Here is a 24,402-nt window from a genome sequence, read left to right on the forward strand (position 1 = left end):
AATGCCAGAGAGGTGAATAATTTCAGTAGAAAATCTTGATTCTAGTCTCAAGAGATGAAGTTAAGGTTGTTTTTAACCTGAAGGCCTCTTGTTCAAATGTGAACCTCAAAAATGCATTTGAATTTCATAGAGGTTCTCATTAAAACTGAATTTTAATAATATTCATTAGTCTTTGGTTTAAAAAATTTAAGGATTCCTGACTCATCATAATAAATGTTGGTGAAAGACTATATAAAAATATATTTTTCTAAAATGAGAAGAGAGAGACTACAAAAGAAAACGGGAATATATTGGAAGTGATGTTTTGAAGTAAATATGATTATGATTACATAAACGTCCATATGGACATCTATTCAAAATGCAGAGTATTTTGCATATATATATTATAAGTCCCTTGAATGTATTAAATGAGCACATGCAATGGATGGCCTCAGCAAACATTTATTGAGGCCATCCTTTGTGCCTGAAATGAGGGATGCAAAGAAAGGTAAGAAAGAGTGATGTCTGCATCCCATGAACTCATTGCTTAGAGATAAAAATGTACACAATGTACACAGACAGCACTACAGAATTACAAGTTAAAATGCAATGTAGTCTAGGACATGGAGGAGGAAGAACCTTTCTTAAAAGGGGAAGGACAATTTGTGAAGGGTTCACATAAGACGTGGCATTTGGCTTTGCTTGGATTCATTCATTTATTTGTTCAGTAAATATTCCCTGAGTGTCTAATGTTTGCCAGGCAGGCACTGCAGTAGATCCAAGGAAGCAATGTTAAACAATAGGCCAGCTACCATCGGTGCAACTATTAATAATGTATTTACAGAAATTAATATATAATTATACCAATGGGATATACTTTAAATGAAAAGAATGGTATGCTATGAGAGATCATTACAGAAAGAATTAATTTAGATTGGGATATTGTTCAAGGAATAGTTTACCAGGCAAAAAATGAGGATAAGGTACATTCCAAAAAATAAAAAATAAACAATGTTTAATTATTCACTCAACCAGTGTTTTTTCAAGACAACAGAGATGAGATAGCACTCCTTATTGCAACAGTAGCTTGAAGTTAGCAATAAATTAAATTTTATTAGGCTATGGGTTTTTTTTTGTTTGTTTGTTTTGTTTTGTTTTGTTTTGTTTTTTGACACAGATTCTCGCTCTGTCGCCAGGCTGGACTGCAGTGGCACAATCTCGGGTCACTGCAACCTTCAATTCCCTGGTTGAAGAGATTCTACTGCCTCAGCCTCCTGAGTAGCTGGGATTACAGGCACACACCACGCCCAGCTAATTTTTGTATTTTTTAGTAGAGACGGGGTATCACCATGTTGGCCAGGATGGTCTCGAACTCCTGACCTCATGATCTGCCCACCTTGGCCTCCCAAAGTGCTGGGATTACAGGCGTGGACTATGGGTATTTTATTATCATTTTATAAAACCTTGACAGCACAGATTTCTAGTTATTATTAGGTGGTAAAAAGATTCAGCCATCAAAAACATTTATAAATTAATATAACTTTTCCATTGTCAGTGCAATAATAATTGTTATTATAACACAAAAACATGGTGGTTAGTATGGCCAGTGCAAATTTTTATATAGATGCTGGGGTAGAGAATTTTCATATCCTTCCTTTCTCTCAAGTAAACTCAAGTAGGGACTACTGATATCACCTTTTATACTGTGTTTTTAAAAAATTTCTCAGCAGGAAGACATGGATGATTCAGAGAGTAGAATGTACAGTAAGCAGAGCTAACAGATGTCAGCAGGAAATAGGAGGGACATAATCAATCTGATTCAGCTGATGCTAATTTATATGTTTTTCATTCAGAAGGACATCTTTTCTTCAGAATTCTCCCTTTAACACGGAGGGTTCAGTTTCTTGGAAAAGGCAATTTAGTCATGTTACATAAAACTGAGTCAGAAAACAATGTAAGTTTTAACTTCCTTTCAAACAGCTATGGCTTAATATCAAAGTGGCATATGGTAGAATCATTCCTAGGATTTTGTTCTTGCTTTTTAACTAATAGCATTGCTCTGGAGCACCTGACTTTGTATCCGATTAGAGAAAGTCAGGGTAGTTTTCTCCCAGGGGGTGTAAGAATGTTCAAGAGTTAATAAGGCAAAGGATATAGTGGTGGAGCTTTCCAAGCAGACAAGCAGAGGAAGCAAAATGTGTGAAGCCCTAAGGTGATGAGAAGAAGCTTCTCTGTGAACAAAAAAACCTAAAAGGGCCAATGTGACTTGAGGGTACAGAATAGGAAAGTTGAGCCTCAGAAACTTGCAAGATCATTGGACTTTGGAAAGCAAAACTCACCAAAACCATTTAATCAGAGAAATGATTTGGTTTGAATTTTTGTCTATAGCCTTAACATTTCATGCTTTCCACTGTTGTGATCATCTCCTTAAAAAACATACATTACATTACATTTGAATGTCCCTGTACCAGGACTAAAGCATGGCCGGTTTGCCTATTTCTACTCTCTTCGTAATTGATACAGATCATTCAAAAGTGAAATTGATCAATAATGTCCAAAACTGTTGTCAGCATTACAACGATGACCACTTGTTCCATGCTGTGTTTATCTTGACATTCATTTTAGATTTGGGTTTGTGGAGAAAAATTAGCTTCTCTGATACTTTGCTCTCTAGAACTGGCAATAATGTCCATTTGGACTAAATTATAAACATTTCACGGTCCTTAGGATAGGAATGTTACTTTACATATCCATGTAAGAATTATTTTATATGCTTTTTAATATTCTTTTGAAATGTAGGTAGTACTATAAACTCTAGGTGTATTTATTTGAATATAGACATATGAATATAAAATCTCAGATGTTAAAGTTGGAGATATTTAATGTTTTATTAAAAAGACAAAAACATAGCCTTTGTAGGAATATAATTCTGACTTGTCATGGACTAAAGATACTTTGGTTTCATGCTTCTTAACATTCTGTGGTTTTATTTTTTACTATTGACAAAAATGAGGTAATAATTTTTGTTTAGTGACTTCCTGAAAGAGAATCATTTATTAAGCGTTAATATGTATTATTACTTTTTATGAGAGAAATATCTAATTTCGATAATTATATTTTATCAAAAATGACTTATTTTGGCACATCAAAAAACCTAGCAGATAAAATTCCACGTTTTTTCCTGAATCAGATCATAATACCATTAATTTTAATTTTACACTTGCATTATTTGTATTAATTAAATAATTACTTATTTGTGCTTATTAGGTTATTACCATTGGAAAACATGTTAAAGGGTACCACTACATCATTGCAAATCTGGTAGGTGAATTAATTGGTATATATTATTTTACTAGATATGCTTATTCATTAAAAATTTAATTTTGAATGGCCAGCATTTATCAGTGGTGTTTTAAAAAATACAGTTTGATTGTAATTAGCCAGGCGTAGTGGTGGGCACCTGTAATCCCGGCTACTTGGGAGGCTGAGGCAGGAAAATTGCCTGAATCCAGAAGGCGGAGGTTGCAGTGAGCTGAGATCCCACCATTGTACTCCAGCCTAGTGACAAGAGACAAACCCTGTCTCAAAAAATAATAATAATAAATATAGCTTGATTGTATTTGATAGATTAGATATATTGCTGCAATTATGTTTTAGAATTGCTTCCCACTTTGCATCTTCTAATCAATTTCTTCTTATTATAAATGATGCAAGAATTTATAGAACAATATTTGACAAGCTTCATAAATTGTCTTAGATGGTGTATTTTAAGAAAAGGGAAAATTCTCAAAAATATTTAAAGTTTAATTGTCCACATATTCCCTTGTCTCTGTTTTTCACTGTCTCTATTTTTTATAAACTCTGCCCTCTGCACATTCCTTTAATTTTTAGCATATATAATATCTGAAATAAATGTAAATTTGTGAGAATATGTCTTAGTATGAAATTAAACCTGAAAAAATCTAGAATATTGAGATATTATGCATTATTTATGACTCCTACTTACTATGTAAGCAACCAAATGAAAATTAAATTTCTGTAGCCAATCATCTTTTTATTATGATTCCTGTCAAAATAAGGACCACTTAATCACGGCTTCTTGGGTTTGTGTTTTCTCTGGGCCGTGGTCACTCATATTGGCTCAGAATAAACCTTTTACAATTAAAAAAGAAGGTAGTATACTGAAGCAACAGAGTAGTTAATTCTATTTCCCTCTTTTAAGCATCATCAGAGTCAATTTAGAATTATCACTAGAAATTTCTTTTTTCAAAATAATTTAAGCCTTTACTGCTACAAAGATTAATGTTATTTAAATAATTAAGATGCTATGTGATTCAGGATCACTATCCCTCTACACCCCTGTCTCACCCAAGAACAAGAAAAAAAGGTGAGAGACAGAGGGAGAGAGGCAGAGAGCTTATTTTAAATAGCATAATAGGACTTTGAAAAGCTTTTGACATATACAAATTTAATGATTCATAGTGTATCACATTGTTACATCAGAAGACATTAGTTCTAGTGGTGACAGAAAGAGATAAAACAAAACAATACAACATTTACAGCCTTCCAACTGATAAATGTTGTTTTCACTAGAAGTTGAAGGAATTTAGAATATGAAATCTCAAAACTGCATGCTATTGGGTTGCTCAAGACAAAATTTCTGTTTGGCAATGAAATGGGTAACTACTATAAAAATTCTCTAGGACTTTCCTTTAGAGTGTATTAAGATGCTAAGGACTCCCTGAAGAGAAACAAGAGTTAAAGTAGATGAAGCTCTGTATTCAGTCTCTCCAGAACCACATTATGTGCAGGAAACAGCCTGGACAGTCAGTCCCCTGTGTGAATCGTGCCATTTGATGAACAACACAGAGCCACATTGAAAGCTGTGATCTTTAAAAATGCACAGATGGAGAAGATTATATTTGAACATTGAGAAATAATGACAGAAGGTGGCTCCTCAATTTGAGAGCTGATATCTGATGCTATTAAAATGAAAATAAGTGTTTGAATGACCAAATTAAAAAGAAAAAGAAAAAGCAAGTTCATGCTGCTGTCATGCTTCTAGAGAGAAAATCTACCTAATATTTTATCTGAATTCAAGTCTTGTTTTTCTTTTTCTCAATACTTGGTTTCTTTGCCATATGGAACTTCTAGTGAATCAATAAGTTCGAAAGGCTGTATAGTGTTGCAATTTCTGAGAATTTGGAGGACACTTGGAAATTTTACTGACATTCAAAATTAAACAATGCCACCCGAAGTGGAAGGGCTTTCATCTTCCAAACTCTTGAGACTTTCCTTTTCTTCCCCCTGTCAGGTTGTAATGAGTTCTATAATAGGTGTTTATAGAAGATTTTTTAAAAATCTGCAGATAATATTATTGATTAATTTCCTCAGGAATTGCTGAATGCTTGATTGGGCTCCTAAAACACAGTGTGTAATTAAGTCCCTTACAACAGCACTGAAAAGGGTAACTTGTAAATAAGGTGATGAAGAAGTGGTCATAAGGAAATCCAGTTCTCATTTCTCCAACCTTACTACCCTTATAGATTTAATTCTTTAAAAAGCCATGGTTCCATAATGAATTCCAGCATTAAGAAAGGGGTCTCCTAGAAATTAAAAATTCAAGAAAAAGTTGAAACAGATTACCTGATATGTTTGAATATTTTATTTTCTAAAAAGCTTTACTCATAGGCATGAAATGTTTTCATGGAAGCACTGGAAAAAATAGGGATAAGCATATAGAAATCTCTAGCATTGAAAAAATGGGACATGATTATAAACATGGGCTGAGATCATGTTCGAGAAAGAAAATGCAATCCTAGTACACTATTTGGCTTTTCTCTGAATAACATTTAGAGTTATAAGTACTGATTAAAATGGGTGAGAAGATAAATGGTTTTGTCATGTAAGCAAATTACATACTCATGTGGCATACACAAAAACTCAATAAAATTTCAAAAATTGATAAATTAAGAAGAGCAGTAAAAGTGTCATGCAGAAGTAAGAGGTAAATATGTGAAAAGCAAATATATTAAAATTGAATGTTTTGAAGCAACTTAACTGGAACATACCTACGGTAAAACGGAATATATGATTTTTGTTATATACCTTTTTGCACTATTTGCATTATCTTGATAAACAGAAACAAAATTGTGAGCCAATAAAAAGTAATTACCTTCTCCTTCAGCTACATAATATAATAATATGCATGTTTTAATATCAATAACAAAGAAAAGATTCTCCTAAGTTTTTGGGTGTGGTAATTCAAATTTAATTTAGGATACTTTTAACTTTTGTGTACAATAAGATAGAATAAATATTTGTGAAATGTGAAAACATTTATAATTGTGATATATGGAAATTAATTTCATCTTTGAGAGAGATATACTATCAAGTTGATAAAATTCATGTCAGCACAATATTTGAAATCAATGTAAATATCACATAATAGTTTTAGTAATGACTGAATTCATTGCAATAACACAAGAGAAATTTATTTTTTTAAGGTTTAATATATTCTGTAAAATTAGCTTCCGGCTGAATGTGAAATTGTTTAATTGTTCTCAAATAATGACTGGACATTTAGTACCTCATTTTGAAGATGTTCCTATCACCTGAGTGAAGAAGCAATTCAAACAGGAGTAACTTGCTCACAAGATTGTAGTTTTTTCGAGAACTACTTTAATGTTATTAAGTGTCTGTAACCACATGGTGGTTCTCCACTGTAGACCAAGTAAGTAAAACCTAGTCCTTATCAATGGAAGATTTCTCAATAAAGTGGAGAACATTTATGTAGGTACAACCATGAGTGTTTCATGAGATGATCCATCAGTAAACGTGTATTGATTAGGGAACTACTATGATGCTAATGTGGGGTTAGGTGCTGATGAAGAACACTGGCTGATAAATACATGGGACATTTTCTGCAGGCTTATTATATCTCATATGTTCTTTGAAATATCTAAAACCACAATGTATAGAGTTATTTGGTAAATGTTAAGTAGCATTTGATTCTCAAACAAAAAGCATGATATCAATGTGTTCTATGTTTAGGGATTTACTGATGGAGACCTATTAAAAATCCAGTTTGGAGGTGCAAATGTCTCTGGATTTCAGATAGTGGACTATGATGATTCGTTGGTATCTAAATTTATAGAAAGATGGTCAACACTGGAAGAAAAAGAATACCCTGGAGCTCACACAACGACAATTAAGGTTTGCTTTGGTTTCTGTCTTTTCTTTTTCTTTCATATGTGAGGAGAGAGAAGAGTCTTGGCAAATAAGGAGGAAGGAGAAAATAATAAAGGGAGTAGAGAGCACGTTTCAAAATATGGCAAACATATTGACTGCTAAATATATTTTTCACATTTTTATGGTTTAAGTAAAGCTATTAGAGCTCTACTGTATTACTCTTGTGTTTTCTACTTCCTTACACCTATGATAATTTATAATAAATAAATTCATTCATTTATTAATCCATTTGGCATTTTTATTGAGTGGATTCTGAGCCAGACACTTTTTTGGCAAATAAAAAGACAGGGATAATGTCCCTGCTCACAGTCAAATGGAAGAAAGACAAAAGCATTGACAGAAGAATGCCACGAGGGAAGAGAACAGAAAACTCTTAGCGACATGGAGGGGGCAGGGAATTTTTAAGCTGAGACCTGAAGAATAAGGGACAATTTTACCCTGACTGCTGTTTAGAATATTATGTTTGCAAATAAATTAAAGAACAATAGGTGTCAGTTTGTTTCTAATCTTCAAAAAGCCAACTTGCAGACAGTTCTTAGTTCAGTCAATAAACGTATGGCCACAAACAGAGAGACAGAGAAAGAGAGAGAGTGAGAAAGAGAGAGAGAGAGAGTGTGTGTGTGTGTGTGTGTGTGTGTGTATAAAATAACAGCTGATGAGTAGCCTAGTCTCTTGAACACTTTAAAAAGAAGATAAAAATCTCAATTTGCCTTAATAATTAAAACATAACTGTAATGCTTTATGCAATCAAACAAAAAATTCTTGAACGCTAAATATTATTTGTTCCTCAGGTATAAGAGCTACACAGACTGATCTTTGTTCTCCATGGGTTTGGACACAATGAGATCTTCACTTGTTTATTTGATGCATTTTATTGGGTATACACATGCGTGCATGAATTTACTTCCAAATAGTCAATATTTCTGCTGTTGACAGGAAGGTATTTTTCCTTCAGTTGGTAACCTTATTGAGAGCAGAGTTAAGATTAAAAACTGGCTAAGGGTAGTTTAAAGAGTGAGTGGGTTGAAAGTTAAGATGATGTTCACATTCTTTATGAAAATTAAGAGCAAAAGTTGAAAAATTGTATAGTAATTTTGTTTGTGAATTATAAAGAAATTGTATATGAACCAGGCAGGACAGTGTTATTTCAGTTGCTCTCACAGTTGTACCTGAGTATGCATCATAGAGATGTTGTTTGATGATAGGTGCATGTCTATCTATGAGATTGGTCCTAGAAAAGAATTAGAAATTTTGAAGTTCTTTACTTTTGGATTTATAAATGGATCTTTTAATTTTTAAGTCAATTTTGTAAAAGCATTCCATAGGATTTTAAAGAAGAACACCAAGTAACTTTTTTTCAAAAAACGAGGTGACTTCCTATTTGGTGACTTTAGTTGAGATTCAGTATTTGTGGCCGGGCGCAGTGGCTCACGCCTGTAATCCCAGCACTTTGGGAGGCCGAGGTGGGCGGATCACGTGGTCAGGAGATAGAGACCATCCTGGCTAACACGGTGAAACCCTGTCTCTACTAAAAATACAAAAAATTAGCCGGGCGTGGCAGCAGGCGCCTGTAGTCCCAGCTACTCAGGAGGCTGAGGCAGGAGAATGGCGTGAACCCGGGAGGTAGAGCTTGCAGTGGGCCGAGATCGCGCCACTGCACTCCAGCCTGGGAGACAGAGCGAGACTCTGTTTCAAAAAAAAAAAAAAAAAAAAAAGACTTTCATGTAACGAGGCTTCTGAGCAGGTAGATGGACACCCAGAGCCTTAGTTGGTGTCAGCGTATGTATCCATCTGTGCCTAGAAGAGGTCTAACTGCCGATCCCATTCTGTGGAATTGCAGGCTTCCGTCCATTCAGAGATGGTGCCATGTAAGTTCTCTGATGGAGTGGATGTTATCCTCAAATGGAACCAGCATGCTCCTTTCGAATATTCTGTTAGTCATTGTGTTGCCCCCAACTGCTGCATGCTAGGAGAAGCATGAAAGCAAAATGAAATTATGTTTTTCTCCTAGAAGTCGTATCATGATTCAAGTTAATGTGTCTTGCATTAAAATGCAAGAGGTATTTGCAGTGTGAGAGATGTTTGGCAATGCATTCTGTTAAAAATTTTGCCAAAACCTAGTGCCAGATTTCACTGAGTTGAGAACCTGCATTGTGACCTTTCTTGCTCCCTTCCTGCTGTAGCATTTCCCCTCCATAATGCCTCCCTTTTGGTGGCTTCTGCCCATTTTCAGAGAGATCATTATGCTTCTTCACTGTGAGGTGTTTCAAAGAACCTAGACTAATGTGTTTTAAAACTTAGGCTGTGAATCACTATTTGACCCTGGGTCCAGGATTCTCATCTGTACAATGCAGTAATGACCATTAATTCCCAGGTTGCTGTGAGGATTAAATAACACTTGCAAAGGGTTAGCACAGCTTTGGAAACATAGGTGCCTATAAGGGCTAATTTGTTTTCCCAGCCATTTCCTAAAATGAGAGAATTTCAGCCAATTTCAAAGGTGTATTCCAACTTTAACATTTTATAATCCCTCTAACTCCACCCAGAGGCATATTTTATGAGGTCCCTGAAGCTCAATAAAAATTACTGAAAATCTGTGGGGAGAATGTGTTTGGGGAGGAAGTTTATCCTAACAAAGAAATGCATTGCTTATGTACTAGAAGGCCAGAAACTAAATATAAATAAATGAAAAATGTATGAATCCTGTCTTTGAGAATCCAGCCTAAAGAAGGAGACAATCATATCAATCAGCAAATATAATAGACTGATAAAATATGCCAGTTTCTTGGCCATGATTTTGACAATGTTTGGAGGGAAGGTCAAGGAAGGCTTTCATGGGAGGGATGCCTGTGCAAGGCTTTGCACATGGTTGAGAAGGAAGAAAAGTGTGAGAAGTTGCTTGGGGAAGTGCAAAATGTACAGAGACACGAAGTAAGGCAACAGCATGACAGATTCAGGGAACTGCACATTTGTTGCTACTGCAAAAATGTAAATATTTGGGACCAGTGAGGAGGGAGGTCATGTTATGGAAGTTGCAAGAGGTAAGGTCCTTAAATTGTCAACAGATGTGGAAGGTAGTAACAACAAGAGCATGCTTTCATAATTATTTTTGCTTCCAGACAGAAGAGAGGAAGAAAAACTATGTAGGAGATTATATAGCACCCTCTAAATATAAACAAAGAATATAGTCTCAATATATTATTTGCTTACAGAAAGGGAGTGAAATATTTCTAATGAGATTATTAACAATGAGGTTATGTCCTTTGATGTTGTCTTTTGGGTGATCGACTGAATCGGATATATTGCCTGATAAATTCATATCACATTTTACTACTCAACTACTCAACAATAAAAACTAGTGCTATTGGCATAAAAATCTATAAAAATACAGTTCAATACACCAAATTCTTTCCATAGCTAGGGTTTAGGAATTATAGAAATTATATCAAATCGTGGGAGTAATAAATAAATGATTGTTCAACGTTTTCATCTTCCCCTAAAGTTAAATCAGCTTCCAAAGTTTTCAAATTAAAATAAATTTTATTCAGTAAATAAAAATAAAATCTAAATAAGGTTTAATATTTAACATATTTTAATAACCACCAAATATAAATTACAATGTTTAAATTTCTTCATTCTTACAAACTATACAAAAAATAACTAAAGTCATGGCACTGAGATTTTAGGTCCGATTCCCTTTTACTAATTTGCTATTTGGGACAACATTCATTCATTCATTTATGAATACATTTATTTACTCAACACATATTTATTGTCTACTCCACAGCAGGCACTGTTCTAGGTGTCAGAGAAAAGACAAAGTTCTGGCCCTTAAGGAGATTACAGTCTTCAGACTAGAAACCAACAATTAAATTGTAGCATTGATGGAGGTTGTCTTATTGCCATCTTAAACCTATATATTCAAAACTAAACTTTTGATTTTCCTCACTACTTCCTCCTCAGCCTCTGGAAACTATTCCTTCAGCGGTCTTTCTTATCCCAGTTGATGGCAACTCCGTCTTTCAGTTGTTGCTTAGACCAAAAACTTGGTCCTTTACTTTTCTCTTTCTCTTGTAATCTACATCCTATGTATCAGAAAACCCCATTAGCACTGCCTCACTTCCTACCACCTTCTCTTCAGCCAACCTAAATCGCTAGGTAGCTACCACCATAGGGTTATTACAAGTTTCTAAAATTGATTTCCCTCCGTTCACCCCTGCCCCTGTTATCTTCCATCTTTGTGGTCCTTTTAGAGTATAAATAGATTATTTTGTGGTTCTGTTCCAAATGCTCCAATGTCTCTCCATTTCACTTGGAGTAAAAGAGCCAAAGTCATCCTGTTGTCTTATGAGGCCCTGTCACCCAGTCCCATGGAGCCACATCTCTGTACACTGGCTCACTCTGTTTCAGCCACATTGGCCTCCTTGCTGTTCCTCAACCAACCTAAGCAACTTCCTACTTTAGGGCCTTTGAACTGGCTGTTTCTTTTTCTTGACTGTTGTCCCCTTAAATATTTGCATGGCTAAGTCTCCTGCACTCCTTAGACCTCTTTCAAATCCTGTCTTCTCATGGAAGGCAATAGTAGGTTACGTATTTAAAACTGCAATCTTGCCACCATCAGGGTTTGTGCATCACCCTTCCCTGATCCAGCTTTCCCAATTCTTACCTTTTAGTTTACTGTTCTTATCATTTATGTATTCATTTCACTGTTAATTATCTCCTCCTACTTGAAAGTAAGTGTCATTTAAAAAAAATTCATTGATATAACTCAGGCTCCTAGAATAAATCTTCATACATAGTAACCATCTAATAGGGACTGTAAACTAGTTCAACCATTGTGGAAGTCAGTGTGGCGATTCCTCAGGGATCTAGAACTAGAAATACCATTTGACCCAGCCATCCCATTACTGGGTATATACCCAAATGACTATAAATCATGCTGCTATAAAGACACATGCACACGTATGTTTATTGCGGCATTATTCACAATAGCAAAGACTTGGAACCAACCCAAATGTCCAACAATCATAGACTGGATTAAGAAAATGTGGCACATATACACCATGGAATACTATGCAGCCATAAAAAATGATGAGTTCGTGTCCTTTGTAGGGACATGGATGAAATTGGAAATCATCATTCTCAGTAAACTATCGCAAGAACAAAAAACCAAACACCGCATATTCTCACTCATAGGTGGGAATTGAACAATGAGATCACATGGACACAGGAAGGGGAACATCACACTCTGGGGACTGTGGTGGGGTGGGGGGAGGGGGGAGGGATAGCATTGGGAGATATACCTAATGCTAGATGACGAGTTAGTGGGTGCAGCGCACCAGCATGGCACATGTATACATATGTAACTAACCTGCACAATGTGCACATGTACCCTAAAACTTAAAGTATAATAAAAAAAAATAGATACTTCCTGAATCAACAAATAAAGAAAAGCAAAGGTACTGTGGTATCACCTATGAGAAGCTCCTAATCCTAATTCTGGAGGTAAGAAAAGGCTTCTCAATGGGAGCAATATGGAATTGGAGACCTGAAGAAGTAGGAGTTAGGAGAAAGCATAAGGAACAATGATTCCAGATAAAGGAACTAGGATATGTAATGTCTCCAGTGCAAGGAAAATATAAATATTTCCATAAGGCTTTAGGTTGAACAGAAATGATTTGAAGAAATGCTGAGAAATCATACTTTAGAACTGTGTACGATCCAGAAGTTTTATGCCTTGTTGACATATTAAGGATTTTCTTGTCTAATTTGAAGAGCAACAGGGAACTACAAGAGGAGAGTGCTGATCATGGCTTTGATACAGGAAGATTACTATGGCTGCCCTGATGACAAGAGATTGCAGGGAGCACTGGTGGAGGCAGGGAAGCTTTTGGAAGATATCACAGTCAGACAAGAGACAATGGTTGTCTTAATTGTGGTTGTGGCATGGGGATGGAGGGAAATAGATGGATTTGTTACATCTGCCTTTTCTCTTAATTTCTTCATAAATGAAATAATAATTGTAAAATCGTAACCATTCATGGGTAATATACTGATATAAATTCAGTCAAGAGATATTTGTGGGTTAGAAATAAGCCTTTCAAAGGAAATCTGGCTCATTTGTATCTTATTAGCCTTAAATCTCACACAGTGGTTTGCAAAGAGTAAGCACACTATAGATATTTGTAGGGATGAAGAGTAATTATTTGGAAAATATTGAATAAGTAAAGGAAAAAATATAACATTATTATTGTGATGAAATATGATTTAGATTTCTGCCATAGATTTCTGCATGTGTCCTCTTGTTGAGCCCTGGCAGAAAAGCAATGAATTACTTTAGTTGATAAAATGTAAAGTTAATGTAGTTATCTGACCTGACCCATCGTAGCACCAGGATTTACATGGGAATATTAAAACAGTCATTTTATCTTCCTTAAAAGTAATTTTTTTAAAGAGAAAGAGTATAAAGATATTTCCCACTATCTCAAAAATAATTTATGAATATTTCTATTTTTAGACTGATTTTTAGTATTTTTAATGTCTCCAACATCGTGTAAGGTATGACTAGCCATTCTACCTTATCACATAGTAACCTTTGTTCAACTTTTGTGTCTTCAGTCTCCTACTGGTGTTAAGGAATTCAACAATAATCTGTGGCTGACATTTGTGTGGCACTTTAAATAATGGCTTTCCCACAAGAATCTCATTTTATTCAGGAAACAACTTCACACGCAGACTCAAACTTTCTTAATTGCTGTCCTAAGAGAGTTATTAGATCTGCCTGAAAATAGTATAATCTTTTTCAGTTCAGTAATTAGTGTCGTGCATTAAATTGTACCCTAGTGGCCTAATAGAATTAATTCTGCTTCTTGAGTGTTTTAACTGTCCAAACCACAGCTGGCAGACTGGCGTTCACTCTTCCTAATATTACAGCATTTTGCCCAACACAACCTGGAAGTTTGAAATTTGACATATTAATTCCTTGTATTTTATAGTTTAAAAAGTGTGTAAATGACTGAAATAAACTTATAAATTTGATATTGATAAGATTGTTTATTTTGTAAACATGAATTTTAAAAATATGTATATCACACCAATAAAAATAAAAATGTGTTATTAATATTTATAATTTAATTCAGAGCATCTCACATCTCATTTTCATATTTCTTTATCTGTAAAGGGAACAAGTGTAGGTAAACTCTTAGGTTTCCTGCAAATCTCTAATACCATGATTATGTGAAGTACTAACTTAAGCCCTCAATAAAACATTGTTAACATTTCAAATTTTTGCCAAATCTCTGACATCTCAAGTGGTGCCTCTATCTCTTAGAGATTGTAGTGACTTGCAGGTAGGCAGACAACTTTGATCTCCAGGTGCCGAAACTGAATCCTAAATTACTCTGGACAATGTATATTTTGTTTTTCATAGATCATAAAAAATAAAGAACTTTCACCTTGTTATAAGATTTCTAGGAAGTGGAGAGTCAGGGAGAGGGATGTGTTCAACCAACAAAATAAAAGATCTGCTTCCTATGGCTGAATCAAAACCAGACAATGCCTTGATTTCAGCATCTTTTTTCTGTCTTGGTGAATCCGATTAGCTTTATCTGAAAATTTGAATTCTTAAGTAATCTAAAGTTCCTGAATATAAAATTCTTAATCTGTAAGATTTTCAGTAAAGATTAATAGCCAATTTGGGTAATTTAGGCAAAAATATGTTGTTTTAAATTTATTCCTTTTACCTGAAGACTCTTTCTTCACAGAAGATTAAAATTATTTTATTATTTATGGAGAATAATAAAAGATGTTAATTTAGGTTTCTTGCCAATGCAGCTCCCTTTTCACCCTTGGAAAATGTGATAGAGCTTGTGTGCTTACTAAGGTTTTTATGAAGATTTTTATGCCTTTATGCAGTGAAGTTTCAAAGGACACATATTCAATATGCTTTACAGTAAATTAAAGATGACCTTATCACAGACAGCTCTTTTCCATAGGGTAAACTGTAGTTGAATTTGAAATTAAGACAAGTGAATAATTTTAAGTTTATAATACATTTCCTCATACTGTTCATTTGTCTTATGGCCCTATTAGATTTGGTCACTGTTGGTTATCTTAAAAAAAAACTTTCTTAAAATTTTTCTTATAGATTTACTTATCTTTCCTAGAAATCATAATTTTTGACCCTGTTTTAAATTATTTTGTAAAAGGATGAAACTGAGAATTAATATTGCATAAGATTCTCCAGAGGAATATCATTCAATGCATAATAATTTTTTAACTAAATAATTGAGGCTATTTTAGAAATGAGTATGTAAAATGTACCAGGCCATAAAACTTTTTAACATCCCGAAGTATGTTACATAAAACACTATTCTTATGGAAAATAATTGATGTTAAAGAAATTTCAAAATTGGTCATTAGTTTGGGAAATACTAATTAAACAGTTAAACTGTTATTGTGGGATTTCTGAGGGTCTATAATATGTCAATGTGAAAATCATTTTCTGTACTTATTAGATCACAGAACCCTTTTGTGTGGAGTGAGATAGTGGTTTTCAAAACATTGTAAAAACAAACTAGTTTTGCATCAAGATAGTAACAAAAGAAGAAAATAATGCAAACCTACTGGTCAATAACTTACATATATAACATATTTTACAACTCATCAAGCTTCTCACCTACTATACATTCATTTGATACAGTATTTGCCAAATAAAGTAACTAACCATCCCAGTGTACCTGGGATTGAAAAGGTTCCTGGGACTCAAGACTTTTCCTTGCAAAATTGTGACAATCCAGGAAAACAAGGGCCATTGGTCATCATAATTACCTCGGAATCACAGAGATCTGGATTCAAATCCACTTTTGCCACACATTTTTTGTAAAGCTGGGTAAAATGAAAGTTTATAACTTGGAATCTTCACCTATAGAATTGGAATAAAAACAGTGGTGGCATAGGGTTTTTTAGACTTACTGGGAAACTGTCTACCTCAGGCTTGTCACAAAGAGAACTAGGTAAACATGAATATTTTTCCCTACCTTCCTTTTCAACGCTCTTGTAACATAGACAGAAGAAGCATTGCTCTCCTTATTTTACTAAACAACCTTAGACAATAATACTTTAGTTCACTTGCCCAAGGCAACAGAACAGTAAATAATAAAATCTGGGCTTGAGCCTTGTCTTCTGATGCTAAATGCAATGCTTTCTAAACTATAGTCAACTAAATTCAAGTGTTAAAGAAAATTTCTGAAAGTCGCCATTCATGGGAAATATCGTCACACTTTAATAGTACTTAAATTTTAGTACTTTTTCTTTGAATATATTTTTTCAAAATTTTATTATGATGTAGATACTATGTTTAGAAAAAGGTGCCCATCATTGTGATAACCCATGAAAATTTGTACTGTAGCCTATTTATCCTCTTTTATGTTCATTAAATTTGAGCTATACACAGAACTTTTTTTCATTCTCCCCTTTTTTTGGTGTTAGAATACTGTTTTCTGGTATCAGAGATTACAGTAATGTATTATTGATTGGTTTGGCTGATGACTATTGGACATAACAAGCATGTCTAAAATGCATATTTCATTTTATTTTTGACAAATAAGTCTCAATAAATATACATTTAAAGCAAAGTAAAAAGCACATTTGGAAAATGGACTGTAAAAACGATTTCCCTGATTTCTTCTTAATGTGTGGCTATGATGCGATTGTGATATAGCACTGCAAAGCAAAATGGTCCTCCACTGAAATATAAATTTCCAACTCAGCTGAGGGATTTCACAGAACATAAACACAGGGGCAGAGATGAAGCATTTGTTTTCAAAGGAGATAGTTACATTGCCATCATGCTCCTTTCAAATTAATTTACATCCAGTTTAATGAATGGTAGAATAAAACTGAAATATTTAACTATCCAATCAAAAAATGTGAACATATTTGTTTAGAAAAATAAATGAGCCATACATGCAGAACATAAGCAAAAAGGAACTCTGGAAACAGAAGCTGTTGATATTCTCTCAGCCCAGAATTGTGTTTCTATGATTGTGACTTTTAATTTAAAATGGTAATAGGCTTAAGACTTGATTAGTTTTGAGCATTCGAAAAAGGTTGAAAGGATTTTTACTCTTAATGTGTGCATGCTCTGAATCATATTCATAATATGCTACGTGGATCTAAATGCTTTCAATTCTTTCAAGCTAATCATATTTTTTTAATGTGGTTAACCAACATTTGTAGACCTCGAACACATTTAGTAGACGGCTTTATAGCTTTCCCTTAGTAATGTGAGCAAGCTAAGTCAAAAATGTTGGCTTTTTGCTATAATCATAATTTCCATACAAACTGCAATATTTTAAAATATTTGACTTATTCAATTTAGCTTACATTTCTTTTTCAGGGAACTAGACATTATTGTAAGAATTATCTTGGCAATAAACTTATCACTGTATAAAAACAAATTAATCAATTTTTTCCCTTTAGAATAGAAACAAACATACAAGCGAAGCAGATATATCTTGATGTGATATTTCTTATTTGGTTCAAGAAGTCTTTTCTTAAGTAGATGTCCTGTATTGTCGTCTCAGGTGAACAACAGAGTATGGGGAGCTTAGTGGTTTTACTGTTAGATGGCTTATCTTTTTTCCATGGCAAGGAAGGCAAGGTTTTCAGTGGAATTTAGAGAAAGAGAAATGTGTGGAGGTCTGGGTATTTGGAGAAGACAAAGATGAAATTATCATTTTTGAGAGTGAAAGACCTGAAATACTAAGGAACTGAGTAGAATTATTTGGGAATGCTGAGTGCCTGTTTTGGATTGGTGATCAAGAATTTAGCATGTCACAAAGTCAGTATGGTACAGTATTGCATTTTTTTTCTCCCAAGCTTCGCCGTACTTTTAGTACCTACAGATTGAAAAACAATGACAGAAATTTTCTCAACATTCAGTAAAACTTTAATGTCAAAATGTAGTTAATCATTAACTGACAGCATCATCCATTTGGCAAATGGTAGTATAGATACATGCACATACTACTACTTATCTAGACACTGACAATGCCTGGTACACATGTACCTAGGGCTTGGCCCTAGAACCTGTAATAATTCTGCTGTCCCACTGGGATCTGAATACCATAAGTTTGGAACCAATGTTATCATATACTATTGAAGCATGGAGGCTTGGGGGCATAGAAATTATGAAGTTTTGTGGTTCTTCTACTTGATTACCAGAATCGCCTAGGGGAGCCTAAGTAGACACCCCTAAAACCACTGCAGATCAGTGTGAGCATGACCAGGGTTGAATTAGAGACTAAGAATCCTGAAAGTAATCCATATTCCTTCTGCATTGACAAATGAATTTCTCATTGGACTGTAAATAAATATTAATTGTTAGTCTTATAGTTTTGTATATCACCATAGCAGGCTATAAAGTGAGGCTGTAACAAGAAGCAGGTTAGAAAAAAAAAAGAAAAATAAACATTGACACAATTATTATGAAAAGGTCTCACCTGAAACAGCTGAGATATTAACATAATAGAAAATGTTTAGAGTCAAGAGCACATTTCATAGTCCCCATGTTTTGTAATGCTTCTCTTCGATTCTTAGGTTTCTAGATGCAGAAATTGTGTTTAAATTCTTGGACTTTTAAATGGTATTGTGTGCTGAGCAACTGCAGTCTTGATTGCTGGGGTGCAGTGAGTTTCTGAATTTTCTCCCGTTCTTATGAAATGTGTGTGATCCTTTGCAGTATACTTCTGCTCTGACCTATGATGCCGTTCAAGTGATGACTGAAGCCTTCCGCAACCTAAGGAAGCAAAGAATTGAAATCTCCCGAAGGGGGAATGCAGGAGACTGTCTGGCGAACCCAGCAGTGCCCTGGGGACAAGGTGTAGAAATAGAAAGGGCCCTCAAACAGGTCAGTTACTCAAAATAATCGTTAACGTGACTTAATATGGCCATTAATGTTTTCTTCCTGCTAAATTAGTCATCCTTGTCTTATTCCTTGTGTCTAATATACAGGCAATGTTCTTTTCTAACAACACAAAGGTAGGTTGAAGAGAGAAACAAATCTTATTGATGTAGTTTTCTTGACTTCAGCTGGTTAAAGTAATCTGTACAGTGTATATGTTTGGTTGAAGTAAATATATAACTCTGCTGCTTTCCCATTTCTTCATTAGGTTCAGGTTGAAGGTCTCTCAGGAAATATAAAGTTTGACCAGAATGGAAAAAGAATAAACTATACAATTAACATCATGGAGCTCAAAACTAATGGGCCCCGGAAGGTAAATCCTTAGTGATTTAAAGGCAGTTCTATGTGAGGAGGTGAGTTAGCTAGCCTATGAGTTCACCCTTCCAGAGAATTCTGGAGATGTGTATTCACATAGAGTTTAACGACTTCCAGAAACAGATATATTTTGAAGTGTTTTTTTTTCCTAAAGTCTGTTTATTTCTGGTAAGTAACATTGAAATGTAATTTTAAAAATAATTATAGGTAGAGCTGTTGAACTTTAATTTTTTAGACTGAAGGGGAAGTCTTTAATGAAAAGAGAAAGAATTTTTGTTGAAGGTTTACAGTTCAGAAGACAAAAAGTAGCTGGTGCAAATACACATGTAACTGTTCAATTCAACATCAACCTTTTAGCTGTTTAGGCTAAAATGTCATTATTTGGATTTTAATTACATTTCTATATGACTACTCCCAAACAATTACTCTTAGAAAATACAAAAAGTGAATATGAAGAGACAAGTCATTTTTAGGAATTTTTTTATACTTCCTTTTATTCCTGTTAGATTCACATATGTAAAAGACATTTCTATTTAGAACAAGTCCAGTAAATGTGGGTCTAATTTCAGATTCAGACATGGCTTTGAAAATAATTAAATGCTTTGCTAATAGACAAGTCATTTATCCATACATCTGTCTGCTGTAACCTTTTCCAGATTGGCTACTGGAGTGAAGTGGACAAAATGGTTGTTACTCTTACTGAGCTCCCTTCTGGAAATGACACCTCTGGGCTTGAGAATAAGACTGTTGTTGTCACCACAATTTTGGTAATTTGCTACATATGCCATGTTTTACTTTGTATTTTCTTATGGCTAATATCTGCAGGAGTAGCTATTTATATTTTAGGAGAATAATATCTGTTTTGCTTCTTTTGCAATGTTTTAATCATTTATTGCATATTTACTCTGTTAAAAGGAATACACAAGATCTAGCTAAAGCATTGAAAATGTTCCCCATTTTCTTTAAGGAACGCTACAGTTTACACAGATAATTCCTACCCTGGTGCTTACATCGGTGAACAATTGGGGAATGTCTTGAAGAGTGTTCCTCATATTTCTGCGAGTTATTCACCTTTCCATTCCCACCTGATACTGTGTAAATTCTTTCTTTCCCTTTGTTACATGATTTCATGATGATGTCAAGTTGTCTTTATTCTATCTAATGAAAGATGATCTCCTTAAAGATAAGGATTATTTCCCTTGTTTTTACTCCAAATTTCAGCACTGTGTTGGCACATAGCTAGTACACAATAAATGCATATTGAATGAATAAGGAAAAATTGAACTGGATCTTCAACACCCAGGCTTTGGATAGATGGAAGAGAGATGTGGATCAGCATGACAAGCTGTTGGTGAAATGAAATGGAGAAAATGGTGTTCGTTATAGGACAGAATTTTGTGACAAACTATTTTGTTGTATTTTCTTTTACAAAAAAAAAAATGGGCTTAGCAGTGAAGTTGTAAATTGGTGTGATTTATTCTCCTAACAATATTGAGGGCAGATATAGATAGATTGGTAAGGGATTTGAATTAAAACATTAGTAGGCAATTGAAAATCTCTTGATAAGTGCAAATTAGACATTTGAGGATTTTTGCCTTTATCATGCCATTGAGAGGAACTATCTCATTGAGACCCCAAATATCCTCAGTGCCACTTTCCAATGGAGAATATTGGACTGTGTTGATTCATTTTTTCTTGCTTCCTTTTTCTTATGTTTACAGGGGGAAGCTACTCTCTAGCTATCCTTGTAGCATCATTCTAGGATATTGTATCTCACAGATGAAGTGAGACCTGAAGCCTGCGGGGGTAGAATCAGTACATCATCATGACAATGATCCTGTCAGTTTGTGTATCACTGACCATGAACCTGATTTCCACATGAACCTTATCTTTGGGACAGCAGTGACACAGGGTTTGGGTGAATGCTGGTTTTGGGATTGGCCTAACCTTAATCAAGGATAAGGGTGTGGTGAATCCAAACTTGAATAAAATAGGTTTTGAGCAGTAATATTTTGCTCTAAGTCCTAGTAGTGACAAACATGGCTAGAGAACATACAAAGAGTTTGTGGTTTTGAGTATCTTGTTAACTCAGTATGCTTGCGTACAAGCCGTCTTAATGAATTATAGCGATAGACATTCCGAGGCTTTCTGGGGGGAAGCATTATGCTTAAATTATTCCTCTACTGTTGTGTGTTCACCATCTATATTCTTCATTTACTCTGGCTAATGGGTAATAATTAAACCAGAAGATTTGATTCAATGAGAGTACATAATTAACACAGATATTTTAATCAGCTAAAGCAAAGTCTTTTCATATAGGAATCTCCGTATGTTATGATGAAGAAAAATCATGAAATGCTTGAAGGCAATGAGCGCTATGAGGGCTACTGTGTTGACCTGGCTGCAGAAATCGCCAAACATTGTGGGTTCAAGTACAAGTTGACAATTGTTGGTGATGGCAAGTATGGGGCCAGGGATGCAGACACGAAAATTTGGAATGGGATGGTTGGAGAACTTGTATATGGGGTAAGTATAGCTCTTCTCATAGATAAAGTCATTCAATTTGAATTGTTGTTGACAGACTGCTTCCTCTCCCTGTGAAGTATCTATATCTGAGGTTGTTGATTTCCCACATTACTCTAGAAACATTATCTTGTTGATTTGTGAACATCTGAAACATTAAGATTGAAGCCAGAAGTAGACATGTAGATTAACTGAGACAAGCATTTCATCTCTCTTGAAGCATATGGGCCATATGTATTGTCAAAAGGCTGCAAATGCATGGATGCAGTGCAGATGTGTAATGATCATAGTCAAGCCAGCTGGGTATACTGTGTATTCATAAAGAGGAGGGGCATTCGGGGAATAATTCCTTTTTGTGTATCCTTTACTGGGACTATACCAAGGAAAAAATTATTGTCATTTTTCTGATTTCCTCTCCTTTTTCTTTGATCCAGTGACATAACCACGATTCCTTTTTCACCATGACTCCAGGTACTATTACTTTCCTTTTTTTCCCTTACAGAAAGCTGATATTGCAATTGCTCCATTAACTATTACCCTTGTGAGAGAAGAGGTGATTGACTTCTCAAAGCCCTTCATGAGCCTCGGGATATCTATCATGATCAAGAAGCCTCAGAAGTCCAAACCAGGAGTGTTTTCCTTTCTTGATCCTTTAGCCTATGAGATCTGGATGTGCATTGTTTTTGCCTACATTGGGGTCAGTGTAGTTTTATTCCTGGTCAGCAGATTTAGCCCCTACGAGTGGCACACTGAGGAGTTTGAAGATGGAAGAGAAACACAAAGTAGTGAATCAACTAATGAATTTGGGATTTTTAATAGTCTCTGGTTTTCCTTGGGTGCCTTTATGCAGCAAGGATGCGATATTTCGCCAAGGTTGGTTACTCACCTGCTTCAACTTTGTGCATTTTAGGTCTCAAGTGGACATTCATGGTGTTTATGGATTCACCCTAAAGAAGTTACCAGCTGCCGACTTCCTGTCCAAGCAGTTTAAGACTCTTGAAGGACATCCTCTTAGCTTCGGCATAAGTCTGTGAAATATTTGAACAATGTTCTTTGAATGTTGCTCATCTATTTCTTTGGTGAAATTATACACACCATGGAGAGGCTATAAAATGCATAAGGTTCCTATCATTCCATGCCTTCTTGGAGGGGTACCGTGTTTTTGCTGCATATTCTCATTTTACAGTCATCTGTGTGTTGATCCACAGACCTGTATATGGGAAAATGGGCAACATTATTTATTAACTGCAAAGTAACACCTTGTTAGATAAAACTTCGTTGGCACACATCTCATCTCTTTTATTTTCCCATCATTAGCTCATGGAAATGGTATGGGAGAGATGTTATAAAATTTATTTTTTTTCTAGGTGAGGTTGCTGGATTAATATAATAGCATATTTTCAACTACCCACAAATGCCTGGAAGGGACTAATCATTCATTAAAAAACCTGTCCATATCGAATGGTAATACACACACACATGGAATAAACTCACCTACCTTTAATCTCATTATGATATGTTAAATCCCTGCACTAGAATGCCTAATTATAATGAATCTACCACAAAGTACCCATTGATTTTATTCATGTTGCACGTATGAATAAGAATGATAGCCATGTTTGGCTCTTCAGAGGAATAAATCATGATTTTTCTAGTGTGATTAACATTTAAAGTCAAAATGATTATCACTCTACTGGCGCATTTTAATTTGGGCTCTATTACCCTTCTTCAATTTTACAGGATATCTTAATAACGAGTGGAGCGGGTGCCTTTCATGATACAATTTTATTATATTGTAGATTTTTAAAATCACTTTTGAGAATAACAAATGATTAATTTAAGAAAACTATATGAGAAGCTCAAAGATTTGCATCTTTTGCAATCTTTTTAGTATATTTCACCGAGTAAGATAAAGGAAATACATCATGTAGCCAGAAATTATCAGTAGCTTACTTCTCTAACAGTAGGTAATTATAGTGGGAATGATAAAAAAAATTACATTTTTATGAATTATACAGATTTTAAAATTTTCAGTTCCACCAGATTCCCTGTGACTTCCCTGTGGGACTTCAGTGAATTAGAAATATGCCAATGGAATTTGCACAGCATGACATATGTGTGTATATATATGTGTGTATATATATATATATATATACACACTTTTTTTATCTCTGACAAAATATATAAGATTCATAGTTTTATCATCTCTGTATTTAGTTTATTTGATCTAAGTTAAAGATATACAGAGAAGTTTCTAATAATTTGGAGGCAAATACTAACCATATTGGGGTCTCAGAGAACATTCTGACTCATAAAATGATAAAGAAGTGGTGCTCCCTTTGGTAAGAAGGACAATGAAGTATGTTACC

At 34.7% G+C, this 24,402-nt stretch overlaps 1 protein-coding gene across 6 annotated transcripts in view; it reads left to right on the forward strand.

The window, feature by feature from the left end:
- GRIA2 (glutamate ionotropic receptor AMPA type subunit 2) overlaps positions 1 to 24,402 on the forward strand; it is a 144,261-nt gene that overhangs the window by 93,183 nt on the left and 26,676 nt on the right. For all 6 annotated transcript variants that reach the window (NM_001184995.4, NM_001184994.4, XM_016950989.4 and 3 more), the window contains 7 exon segments: positions 3,247 to 3,300; positions 7,033 to 7,194; positions 18,974 to 19,141; positions 19,404 to 19,508; positions 20,167 to 20,277; positions 21,830 to 22,036; positions 22,536 to 22,906. In NM_001184995.4, the coding sequence (NP_001171924.2) occupies positions 3,247 to 3,300; positions 7,033 to 7,194; positions 18,974 to 19,141; positions 19,404 to 19,508; positions 20,167 to 20,277; positions 21,830 to 22,036; positions 22,536 to 22,906 (1,178 nt within the window).

Source organism: Pan troglodytes, chromosome 3 (genome assembly GCF_028858775.2).
Source record: "Pan troglodytes isolate AG18354 chromosome 3, NHGRI_mPanTro3-v2.0_pri, whole genome shotgun sequence".
Classification (NCBI taxonomy): Eukaryota; Metazoa; Chordata; class Mammalia; order Primates; family Hominidae; genus Pan; species Pan troglodytes.